At 35.2% G+C, this 13,038-nt stretch overlaps 1 protein-coding gene across 9 annotated transcripts in view; it reads left to right on the forward strand.

Moving 5' to 3' along the window:
• Positions 1-13,038, forward strand: part of RPS6KA6 (ribosomal protein S6 kinase A6) — a 241,360-nt gene that overhangs the window by 172,682 nt on the left and 55,640 nt on the right. For all 9 annotated transcript variants that reach the window (XM_043897083.1, XM_043897076.1, XM_043897075.1 and 6 more), the window contains 6 exons: positions 6,615-6,717; positions 7,456-7,586; positions 8,018-8,140; positions 8,669-8,758; positions 9,867-10,025; positions 12,652-12,813. In XM_043897083.1, the coding sequence (XP_043753018.1) occupies positions 6,615-6,717; positions 7,456-7,586; positions 8,018-8,140; positions 8,669-8,758; positions 9,867-10,025; positions 12,652-12,813 (768 nt within the window). The remainder of the gene's footprint in view (positions 1-6,614; positions 6,718-7,455; positions 7,587-8,017; positions 8,141-8,668; positions 8,759-9,866; positions 10,026-12,651; positions 12,814-13,038) is intronic.

Genomic DNA, 13,038 nt, shown 5'->3' on the forward strand with positions numbered 1-13,038 from the left:
TAGTTTTTCAAGGTACCTCCATTCTGTTATCCATAGTGGCTCTATGAGTTTTATATTTCCACCAACAGTGTAGGAGGTTTCCCTTTTCTCCATATCCCTCCAGCATTTATTGTTTGTAGATTTTTTTTGATAAAGGCCATGATGGCCATTCTCACTGGTGTGAGGTGGTAGTTCATTGTATTTTTAATTTGCATTTCTCTAATAATTAGTGATTTTGATCATCTTTTCATGTGCCTCATTGGCCATCTGTATGTCTTCTTTTAGGAAATGTCTACTTAGATTTTCCACTCATTTTTTGATTGGATTTTTTTTATATTGATCTGCATGAAGTACTTGTATATTTTGGAGATTAATTCCTTGTCAGTTGTTTCACTTGCAAATATTTACTCCAATTCTGAGGGTTGTCTTTTCATCTTGTTTATGATTTCCTTTGCTGTGTAGAAACTTTTAAGTTTAATTAGGTCCCATTTGTTTGTTTTTTTTTTTTTTTCATTACTCTAGGAGGTGAGGCAAAAAAATTTTGCTGCAGTTTATGTCAAAGAATGGTTTTCCTACATTTTCTTCTAACAGTTTTATAGGATCAAGCCTTTCATTTTGGTCTTTAATACATTTTTTTTCTGTTTAAATAATTTTATTTATTTTTGGCTGTGCTAGGTCTTCTTTGCTGCATGGGCTTTTCTCTAGTTGTGGGGAGCGGTGACCACTCTCTAGTTGTGGTGCTTGGGCTTCTCACTGCAGTGGTTTCTGTTTTTGTGGAACATGGGCTCTAGGTGCATGGGCTTCAGTCATTGTGGCTTCCCAGCTCTAGAGCACAGGCTCAGTTGTTGTGGCGCAGGGATTTTGTAGCTTTAGAGCATGTGGGATCTTCCCAGAGCAGGGTTCCAACCTATGTCTCCTGCATTGGCAGGCAAATTCTTTACCACTGAGCCATGAGAGAACCCTGAGTTTATTTTTTTGTATGGTGTTAGGCAGTGTTCTAATTTCATTTGTTTACATGTAACTGTCCAGTTATCCCCACACCATGATTTTTGCTGCTGTTGTTTTTTGTTTGATTTTTAGATTTGCAAATTGGGAGGGGAGTTTGGGGGAGAATGGATACATGTATATGTATGGCTGAGTCCCTTTGCTGTCCACCTGATACTGTCATAAGAGTGATAATCAGCTGTGCTCCAGTAAAAAAAAAAAAAAAAGTTTAAGTAAAATGTAAAAGGGAGAATCCTATCTTCACACCACTTATTGGAAAGACTGCCTTTTCTCCTTTGTCTTCTTTGTCACAGATTAGGTGACCATATGTACGTGCATTTATTTCTGTTCTTTCTATCCTATTCCTTTCGTGTATATTTCCAATTTTGTGCCATTATCATACTGTCTTAAATTGTAGCTTCGTAGTGTAGTTTCAAGTCAGGAAACATGATTCTTCCAACTTTAGTTTTCTTTCTCAAGATTGCTTTGGCTATATGGAGTCTTTTTGTTTCCATCAGTCAGTTCCCTCACTCATTCATGTCCAACTCTTTCTGACCCCATGGACTTCAGCATGCCAGGCTTACCTGTCCATCACCAACTCCCGAAGCTTGCTCAAATTCATGTCCGTTAAGTCGGTGATGCCATCCAACCATCTCATCCTCTGTTGTCCCCTTCTCCTCCTACCTTCAATCTTTCCCAGCATCAGGGTCTTTTCCAATGAGTCAGTTCTTCACATCAGGTGGCGAAAGTATTGGAGTTTCAGCTTCAGCATCAGTCCTTCCAATGAATATTCAGGACTGATTTCCTTTAGAGTGGACTGGTTTGATCTTGCAGTCCAAGGGATTCTCAAGAGACTTCTTCAACACCACAGTTCAAAAGAATCAATTCTTTGGCACTCAGCTTTCTTTTTTTTTTTTCTTCATTTATTTTTATTATTTGGAGGCTAATTACTTTACAATATTGTAGTGGTTTTTGCCATACATTGACATGAATTAGTCAGGGATTTTCATGTTTTCCCAATCCTGATTTCCCCTCCCACCTCCCTCCCCATCCCATCCCTCTGGGTCTTCCCAGTGCACCAGCCCTGAGCATTTGTCTCATGCATCCAGCCTGGGCTGGCGATCTGTTTCACACTTGATAATATACATATTTCAATGCTCCAACTCTCACATCCATATATGACTACTGGAAAAACCATAGCTTTGACTAGATGGACCTTTGTCTGCAAAGTAATGTCCCTACTTTTTAATATACTGTCTAGGTTGGTCATATCTTTTCTTCCAAGGAGCAAGTGTCTTTTAATTTCATGGCCACAGCCACCATCTGCAGTGATTTTGGAGCCCCAAAAATATAAAGTCTGTCACTGTTTCAACTTTTTCACTCTCCTCTTTCACTTTCATCAAGAGGCTCTTTAGTTCTACTTTGTTTTCTGTCAAAAGGGTGGTGTCATCTGTGTATCTGAGGTTATTGATACTTCTCCTAGCAATCTTGATTCCAGTGTATACTTCATCCAGCCCAGCATTTCGCATGATATACTCTTCATATAAGTTAAATAACCAGGGTGACAGTATACAACCTCGATGTATTCCTTTCCTGATTTGGAACCAGTCTGTTGTTCCATGTCCAGTTCTAACTGTTGCTTCTTAACCTGCATACAGATTTCTCAGGAGGAAGGTCAGGTGGTCTGGTATTCCCATCTCTTTCAGAATTTTCCACAGTTTATTGTGATCCACACAGTCAAAGGCTTTGGTATAGTCAATAAAGCAGAAGTAGATGTTTTCCTATAATTCTCTTGCTTTTTCAATGATCCAACTGATGTTGGCATTTGATCTCTGGTTCCTCTGCCTTTTCTACATCCAGCTTGAACATCTGAAAATTAACGGTTCACGTACTGTTGAAGCCTATTTTGAAGAATTTTGAGCATTACTTTGCTAGTGTGTGAGATCAGTGCAATTTTGTGGTAGTTTGAACATTCTTTGGCATTACCTTTCTTTGGGATTGGAACAAAAACTGACCTTTTCCAGTCCTGTGGCCACTGCTGAGTTTTCCATATTTGCTGTCATATTTAGGGCAGCACTTTCACAGCATCATCTTTTAGGATTTGAAATAGCTCAACTGGAATCCCATCATCTCCACTAGCTTTGTTCATAGTTATGCTTCCTAAGACCCACTTGATTCCAAGATGTCTTGCTCTAGGTAAGTGATCACACCATCATTGTTATCTGGGTCATGAAGATGTTTTTTGTATAGTTCTTCTGTGTATTCTTGCCACCTCTTCTTAATATCTTCTGCTTCTGTTAGGTCCATGCCATTTCTGTCCTTTATTGTGCCCATCCTTGGGTGAAATGTTCCCTTCATATCTCTGATTTTCTTGAAGACATCTCTAAATCTTTTCCATTTTGTTGTTTCCGTCTACTTCTTTGCATTGATCACTTAGGAAGGCTTTCTTATCTCTGCTTGCTATTCTTGGGAACTCTGCATTCAAACTCTGCATTTCCTTTGCTTTTTGCTTCTCTTCTTTTCTCAGCTATTTGTAAGGCCTCCTGAGACCACCATTGATCCTTTTTGCATTTCTTTTTCTTGAGGATGGTCTTGATCACTGTTTCCTGTACAATGTCACGAACCTCTGTCCGTAGTACTTTAGGCACTCTGTCTATCTGATCTAATCCCTTGAATCATTTGTCACTTCCACTATACAATGATAAGGGATTTGATTTAGGTCATACCTGAATGGTATAGTGGTTTTCCCTACTTGCTTTAATTTAAGTCTGAATTTTGCAATAATTAGAACTGCCATATGACCCAGCAATACCACTTCTGGGCATACACACCGAGGAAACCAGATCTGAAAGAGACACATGCACCCCAATGTTCATCGCAGCACTGCTTATAATAGCCAGGACATGGAAGCAACCTAGATGCCCATCAGCAGATGAATGGATAAGGAAGCTGTGGTACATATACACCATGGAATATTACTCAGCCATTAAAAAGAATTCATTTGAATCAGTTCTAATGAGATGGATGAAACTGGAGCCCATACAGAGTGAAGTAAGCCAGAAAGATAAAGACCAATACAGTATACTAATGCATATATATGGAATTTAGAAAGATGGTAACGATAACGCTATGTGCAAAACAGAAAAAGAGACACAGATATACAGAACAGACTTCGGGACTCTGTGGGAGAAGGCGAGGGTGGGATGTTTAGAGAGAACAGCATCGAAACATGTATATTATCTAGGGTGAAACAGATCACCAGCCCAGGCTGGATGCATGAGACAAGTGCTTGGGCCTGATACACTGGGAAGACACAGAGGAATCGGGTAGAGAGGGAGGTGGGAGCGGGGATCGGGATGGGGAATACATGTAAATCCATGGCTGATTCATGTCAATGTATGACAAAAACCACTACAATATTGTAAAGTAATTAGCCTCCAACTAATAAAAATAAATGAAAAAAAAAAAAAAGAAAAGAAATTCATGACCTGGGCCACAGTCAGCTCCCCGTCTTGTTTTTGCTGACTGTATAGAGCTTCTCCATCTTGGCTGCAAAGAATATAATCAATACTTGGTATTTATTTGTTTTCATACATATTATAAAATATTTTGTTCTAATTCTGTGAAAAATGCCCTTGGCAATTTGATAGGGATTGTATTGAATCTGTAGATTACTTTGGGTAATATATTTATTTTCACAATATTGATTTCTCCAATCCAAGAACATGATGTATTATCTCCATCTTTTTGCATCATTTTTGATTTGTTCATCAGCATCTTATAGTTCTCTGAGTACAGGTTTTTTTTTTTCTCATTAGGTATGTTTATTCCTAGGTATTTTGTTATTTTTGTTTCAATGGTAGATAGTATTGTTTCCTTAATTTCTCTTTCTGATCTTTTGTTGTTAGTGTATGGCAGGAGATTTCTGTGCATTAATTTTGTATCATGCAGCTTTACTAAATTCATTGATTAGCTCAAGTAGTTTTATGGTGGCCTGTTTAAGATTTTCTGTGTATTAGTTCATATCATCTGCAAACAGTGACAATTGTACTTTTTCTTTTCCAATTTGGATTCCTTAATTTTCCTTCTCTGATTACCTTAGCTAGGACTTCAAAACTACATTGAATAAAAGTGGTGAGAGTGGGCATCCTTGTCTTATTCCTTATCTTAGAGGAAATGCTTTCAGTTTTTCATCATTTAGCATGATGTTTGCCTTAGGTTTGTCATATGTGGCCTCTAAATGAAAGTTAGTTTACAGTAGTCTTCTATTTATTTTCCCTCGCTGTGGGACTGTGAGTTTTTGCAAAACTATGCTTCCATAAAAAAGTAGACTTGCATATACTGTAAGCTATTTTATATGTCTTTCAAAAACATAAGTTTTAGGAAGTTAGATTGTTCAGTTCAGTTCAGTCGCTCAGTCGTGTCTGACTCTTCGCGACCCCGTGAATCACAGCACTCCCTGTCCATCATCAACTCCCGGAGTTTACTCAAACTCATGTCCATCGAGTAGGTCCGTCAGCCATGTCATCCTCTGCCGTCCCCTTCTCCTCCTGCCCCCAATCCCTCCCAGCATCAGGGTCTTTTCCAATGAGTCAACTCTTTGTATGAGGTGGCCAAAGTATTGGAGTTTCAGCTTCAGCTTCAGTCCTCACAATGAACACCCAGGACTGATCTCCTTTAGGATGGACTGGTTGGATCTCCTTGCAGTACAAGGCACTCTCAAGAGTCCTCTCCAACACCACAGTTCAAAAGCATTGATTTTTCGGTGCTCAGCTTTCTTCACAGTCCAACTCTCACATCCATACATGACCACTGGAAAAACCTTAGCCTTGACTAGATGGACCTTTGTTGGCAAAGTAATGTCTCTGCTTTTCAATAGGCTGTCTAGGTTGGTCATAACTTTCCTTCCAAAGAGTAAGCATCTTAATTTCATGGCTGCAATCACCATCTGCAGCGATTTTGGAGCCCAAAAAAATAAAGTCTGACACTGCTTCCACTGTTTCCCCATCTCTTTGCCATGAAGTGATGGGACCAGATGCCATGATCTTAGTTTTCCAAATGTTGAGCTTTTTTTTTTTTCATTTATTTTTATTAGTTGGAGGCTAATTTAAAGTTGGCTAAGCCAACTTTTTCACTCTGTTCTTTCACTTTCATCAAGTTAGATTGTTAGAGAAGTTTAAATTTTGAATTCTTTTTACATGCATATTTTTATGTGAAAGCAAATTACTTTAGGTATAATGAATACTTCTTAGGGATAGAGTAATTATTAATTTTGAAATCCTAGAATGTCATTAGTTATTTCTGCATGGTAACATTGTGATATTCTTTGTGGTTATTTTACCAGTGAGAACCCAAGTCAGTTTTTGAAATCTAAAACTGGACAGCATTGTTACTTGTGGATAGAACCTATGGCATTGCTGCTGTGTTGCTTGGTCTCATTTGATTCTGTATATGATCTCTCAAATTTAGATGGTATACAAAATTTGGTTAACAGGGTAGAATTTAGAATTTGGTTAATAGGTATCTGAAGCTTGTTGAAATTTCATTTAAGAAATTGTGAGTCTTCTGTTAAGGACTGTGAATATCATATTCTGCTTTAATAGTTTTTCAAGTGTTAATTAGTTTTCATATCATTCTCCCATTTCTTCTAGAAATTATATAAAAGAGAAGTCCAGCCGCCCTTCAAACCTGCTTCTGGAAAACCAGATGATGCTTTTTGTTTTGATCCTGAATTTACTGCAAAAACACCTAAAGGTAATGCATGTTCATGTGTAAAATCAGGGCTTTTATTCATTTAGATGGTTAAAAAATAAACTAGCTTGTTAGATTAAAAACTGAAAGAATTATAAGTTTGCAAAGGGTGGTTTTCCCTGTGTAGAAGTGTAGATCCTATTTAGCATTGCTTGGATACCTTTCAAGTAGTGGCTTTATATGGTAATTGTTCATTAGGGAAGCAGGGACTAGAGCAAAGGGTGAACATTTTCTTTTTTAAAAATGTTTTTGACATGATAATGCATTAGAGAATGTGAGTAGGAAGTAAGATATGAGATATATCTCTCTAACTCTTATGATTCAGAAGTTAATGTGGTTTACTTTTATTGACATCTGTTTCATACATTCATTCAACAAATATTGAATACCTACTGTGTAAATACTAAGCAGTGGTGATGCAGAAGTGAACTGAATAGACAAAAATCGTAATCTACATGGAGCTTGCATACTAGTATTACTGTTGTTCAGTCTCTCAGTCATGTCTGACTCTGCGACCCCATGGATTGCAGCAGGCCAGGCTTCCCTGTCTTTCACCATCTTCTGGAGCTTTCTCAAACTCATGTCCATTGATTGGGAAACAGATAATATACAGTAAATCAAATACATAATATAGTATGTCTGATGGTAACATTTAATGATTTCTTTTATACTCAAAGAAATGTTGGCATTTCATATCATAAAACTGTTAATTCTAATTAAATTTAATTATTTGGACATTAGATTCTCCTGGTTTGCCAGCCAGTGCTAATGCTCATCAACTCTTCAAAGGATTCAGCTTTGTTGCAACTTCTATTGCAGAAGAATATAAAATCACTCCTATCACCAGTGCAAATGTGTTACCAATTGTTCAGGTAAATTTCACGTAGATTATTCAGACTAGGGATAATTATTTCTTCCCGTTATTGCTGATTGATTTACAGTGATTTTTAACTTCTTCATTTATCTATGTATGATGGATTAAAGATCTTTCCATGTTCTGGGAAAAAAGCAGACAGTAGTAACTTTTAATTATGTATTTATGTGATGTCTTTGGCAAGAAAATGTAATGGGTGATACATTAGCTAGTTGATTTATCATATTGGCTTTGGCAATCTAGAAAACCTTCAGAATCTGTATGCTCAGATCACCTAGAATCTGTGTAAGCCATTTATAAATACTGATAAAATTTCTCTAGACTTATTCTTGATTTTTTAAAGATTTAAAATGAGCATATACTTAGGAGAAAAGACAAAAAATGTGAAACCATATTGCTGTTTTGTATTTTACTTTTTAACAAAAACAGATAAATGGAAATGCTGCACAGTTTGGTGAAGTGTATGAATTGAAAGAGGATATTGGTATTGGCTCCTATTCTGTTTGCAAGCGGTGCATACACACCACTACCAACATGGAATTTGCAGTGAAGGTATTGTCTCTGAGGCTAACATTTTTTTTGTTTGTTTTAATATGTGTAAGTTAAATTGCAGACTGACAATTTTTCAGTGGAACAAATGGAGAAAGCAAAGATAAAATGCTGAAGTAAAACTCTTGACTTAATATTTTTATTTTGAATTTCTTACCAAGACTTTGGTTTGTTCAGTAAAAAAAGATATTATTTTGGAGAAGCAATATGTTTTTTGAATGTCTTGCTTTTGAATAATTTTATTGTAACATAGTATTCTAAGATTGAGAAATTGTGACAATTACTGTCCTATTTGGATCAAATTATCAGTTTGTATATTTTCAGTTAGATGGAATATAATGTTGAGGAAAGTACTATGTTGTTTTTTTATTAAGTTTCAGTTATAGGAACGTTTTAAATATTAAAATAATGTGAGGTAAGCATCACTCTTGAGTTTTATTATTTGCTTGAAAATACAACCAAATTGAAATCATGTCATTCATTTTTAGACAAAGAAAATAATTTTCCTCTGTGATTTTTCTTGTTTCTTAGATCATTGACAAAATTAAGAGAGATCCTTCAGAAGAAATTGAAATTTTAATGCGCTATGGACAGCACCCCAACATTATCACTTTAAAGGATGTAGGTATTTAAAAATTTATGTATCTGCTAAGCTAATGAAGTTATGACTTGGCACTTTGTTTTCCTATTGAACTTTCCGTATCCATGGTATCTTTACTTTCATGCCATAAAATATTAAGACTCAAATTTGCCACTTCAGTTCTTTCATCCCTGTGATTCTGCACTCTTACCCTCCTTGTATAATATCAGAAAGGAACCATGATGGTTGGCAAATGAGATTGTCCTGATTACTTAAATATATTCTAGCTGGTTAACTAGTTGATGACATCACCAGCAACATTTATTATTCTCTAGTACTTCAAATATACAAGATAGAAGAGATTCAGAATCTGCCAAATTCTAGGAGATTTTATTTCCTTGATTGTACAGCAGTTGGCTGTAGCACTGTGGATTGTTACTTGGGTGAAATATTATTATTCTGTAGATTTTCTAAAATGAACTAATATTAATAGATGTTACTGAATGCTGACAAACCATCTCCTTGATCAGTTTGTTTCAGATAATATGATATACATTTTGATTTGTAATCCTTAAATAGTACTTTATACATATATAAATATATGTTATATGTGTATATAGATAGATATATGTCTACATGTATGTGTTTATATGTGTAGATGTAGATATGACATGCCTTGAGTAAAAGGGTATACATATTTATTTTTTCTCCTTGATACAACATTTGAATTCAACAAGTATTTAAGTTGCCAGGTCAGATAGTAGAATGTGAGGAGGATGTTAAAAAACAACATATTTACTGCCAGAAGGAAGCTTACTATTATTAAGGAAGGAAAGTGGCTATAATACAGTCAGAAATGTCATAGGTGCTATTTGAGAGTCACAGAGTTCTATTTTTCCACTTATACACCTTGATGAAGTATAACAGATATCTTCAAAAGTTAATAAAATTATATGTTTCACATGGTCTCACAGAATGGTGTTGAGTCTGTTTAGCCAGTTTAATTTTCAGTAGAGTCTGTACTATATTAATACTAAAGGAATAGTGTATTTTTTACACTAGAGGTTCATTTGAAAATCAAAGTAAATATAATTGAAAACTTTTCAGAATTATAAACAATAACATTTTAAAAATATGTTCTTTTTTTAGGTTTATGATGATGGTAGATATGTTTACCTTGTTACGGATTTGATGAAAGGAGGAGAGCTACTTGACCGTATTCTCAAACAAAAATGTTTTTCAGAACGGGAAGCTAGTGATGTACTGTTTATAATAACTAAGACAGTTGACTATCTTCATTGTCAAGGAGTAAGTTGTAGTTATATTCTTCCTTTTAATTCTGGGACTTATATCTTCACAAAATTATATATAGAAGATGATACCTAAAATGAATTACTTTTTCTATCACATATTTTTATATGGAATAGCCTAATAAAATTCATTATGTAGTGAAGGTTATAAGTTTAGGAAATTAGGTAATACCTTATTATAAATTTTGTTCTCTCTACCTGTTAGCACCAATTTAATAGCATATTATTTTTAAAGTGGTTTGAATTATATAAATATCTAACCTTGACTTTTAATTTACTAAGCCTCATCAGACTTGAAAGTGAAACACAGACAAACTATCAAATTATACTATGGCTAGCAGATAAAGTTCTGGCAGAACTGTTTATTTTGATTGTTAGCAACCCCTCCCCCAATACAGTAAGAAATTTTGATTCTAAACACTTGAAGTATTAATACATTAAAATTTCTATTGGAAGGGCAGGTCTGTTACTTTGTTTCCTATATCTTCATAGAACAAATTGATTGGATTACTAAAAAAGGTCACTTCTATTATATATATAGCTACCCAAGGAAACAAAGTCACAAAGAATTTAAAATTTTAAGTTTGAATCCGTTGTAGTAGTGGACGCATACCCACTTAAGTATAAACTAAAAAATATGAGCAACTCAGAATTGGCTTAGTGAAAATTCTACATGGGCCAGTATTCATTTTTCACTATGGTTTTATAGAGTACATTTTCAACACTTTGAAATATAAATTGTATAATACTAAAGCAGTAGTTCTATAATAATTTAATTATTTGATTGTCTTTATCAACATTCTCTAAAATAAAGGATGACCATAATTTTTGAGAAGAAAATGATAAGCATCTTTTATTTTAGAAATAAATTAATGCATCAATTAAATAAATTAATGACAGACATTTATTGAGCATTTCTACATGCCAGACAATGCAAAAGGTGTTTCAGATTCAACTCTGAGTTTAAGTCTTGATCCTTGTCTCGAAAGAGTTTTTAATGTAGTAAATAGCTGATTATTCTGTGGGAGAAGGCGAGGGTGGGATGTTTTGAGAGAACAGCATCGAAACATGTATATTATCAAGGGTGAAACAGATCACCAGCCCAGGTTGGATGCATGAGACAAGTGCTCGGGGCGTGCACTGGGAAGACCCAGAGGGATGAAGTGGGGAGGGAGGTGGGAGGGGGATCGGGATGGGGAATACATGTAAATCCATGGCTGATTCATGTCAATGTGTGGCAAAAACCACTACAATATTGTAAAGTAATTAGCCTCCAACCAATAAAAATAAATGGAAAAAAATAGCTGATTAAATATAGGATTAAATTAAATGAAGTGGATAGTATCAGTAGAAAAATCACCACATAAAGAATTTCAGAATATTTTATTTATGTATGTCTAGCATTTTATTTAGTTCTTATTGTTTCTATTTTTCTGCTCACTTTTCATGCATTAAAAGCATGTTTTGTTTTACTTTATTGAAGATAGTTTTAATAGCGACTTTATTTTTTAAATTTCTTTAGTATTTAGTCTTCTCAATTTTGAACAGTACATTTTGTTGAGCTATAACTGACATATAACATTGTGTAAGTTTAAGGTATACATGTTGATTTAAGACATGTATATACTACAATATGATTACCATCATAGCATTAGCTAGCATATCTATCATATCACATATAATAATAGCCACTTTAAGACACTTGCTGTTAAGCCTAACATGGTTTATCTTGGAGTTGGAATAGATGTTCTTTTTTCTTGAAACTGTGTCCTTTTTTCTTAGGAGAGTGTTCTTCATATATCAGAAAATTTTGGATTCTGTACTGCACACTTGAATATTAACTTGTGGAGATTTGTTATATTGTGTTATTTTTTTCTCTAATGATTATTTTAGTTTTCTTTTGTTTTCAGTGGGTAATTTTCTTAAGGTTTGCACTGAAAGCTCTGCTTTTTCAGCAGCAGCTGTGGTTTCTGTTTATATCTTTTGTCATTTGAGCTCCCTTCACACATTTTTGATTCAAGAGTCCATTTTGGCTCTTTTCCTTACTGTATTCCTCCACTCAGCATTCACAGTTTCTCAGTATTTCTTTTCTGGTGCTCCAGGCCAGAAAGATAGTGGGCTTTTCTGCATCCCTTCACTACCACTGAGTGCCATAGGAACTGTACTTAGCTTTCTGCTAAAAGCCACATATATGGGAACCTACTCATGCAACTCCCTCCTTCAGCCAAGTATGTACTCCCCACCAGAATCTTATCTCCTTTTGCTCATTCTCCAATATCTTCAAAGTAGTTTTTTTTTCTTCTTTTAACTCAGTTTTCATATTTGGTTACCATAGTGAGGAGGTTTGAATAGGGTCTTAGTTCATTATGTCTACAAGTGGAATTGAGAATTCAGCTTTGAGATTGGAAATGACTAAAAAAAACTGGTGGCCTGATAAAAACTGGCACATCTATCTGATAGGGATAATTCACCTATATACTTCAGGTTGTCAAGGCTATCAAGGTTGGAGAAAGTGTCATTTTCAAAATTTCATGATTGAAACAGTTCCTTTTCCTGGAAATATATTAACTTATAATAGGTAGTTAGCTATAGAAATGTCATCCTTTTTTTTTTTAATGCTCAAGGTTGTTCATCGTGATCTTAAACCTAGTAATATTTTATACATGGATGAATCAGCCAGTGCAGACTCCATTAGGATCTGTGATTTTGGGTTTGCAAAACAACTTCGAGGAGAAAATGGACTTCTCTTAACTCCATGCTACACTGCAAACTTTGTAGCACCTGAGGTATTCTTTAAAACTTCAATATTTGCCTTTAATTCTTTTCCTTTTGTTGACTGTATTTGATGTCTTATGTGTCAGCTTTATGTTAGGTAGTAAAGGCCAAGTGATCTTGCCCTTTGTGTTAGTCACTCAGTCGTGAACCTGCGACCCCATGTACTGTAGCCCGCTAGGCTCCTCTGTCCATGGAATTCTGCAGGCAGGAATACTGGAGTGGGTTGCCATTTCCTC

The sequence above is a fragment of the Cervus elaphus genome, chromosome X, assembly GCF_910594005.1.
Source record: "Cervus elaphus chromosome X, mCerEla1.1, whole genome shotgun sequence".
Classification (NCBI taxonomy): Eukaryota; Metazoa; Chordata; class Mammalia; order Artiodactyla; family Cervidae; genus Cervus; species Cervus elaphus.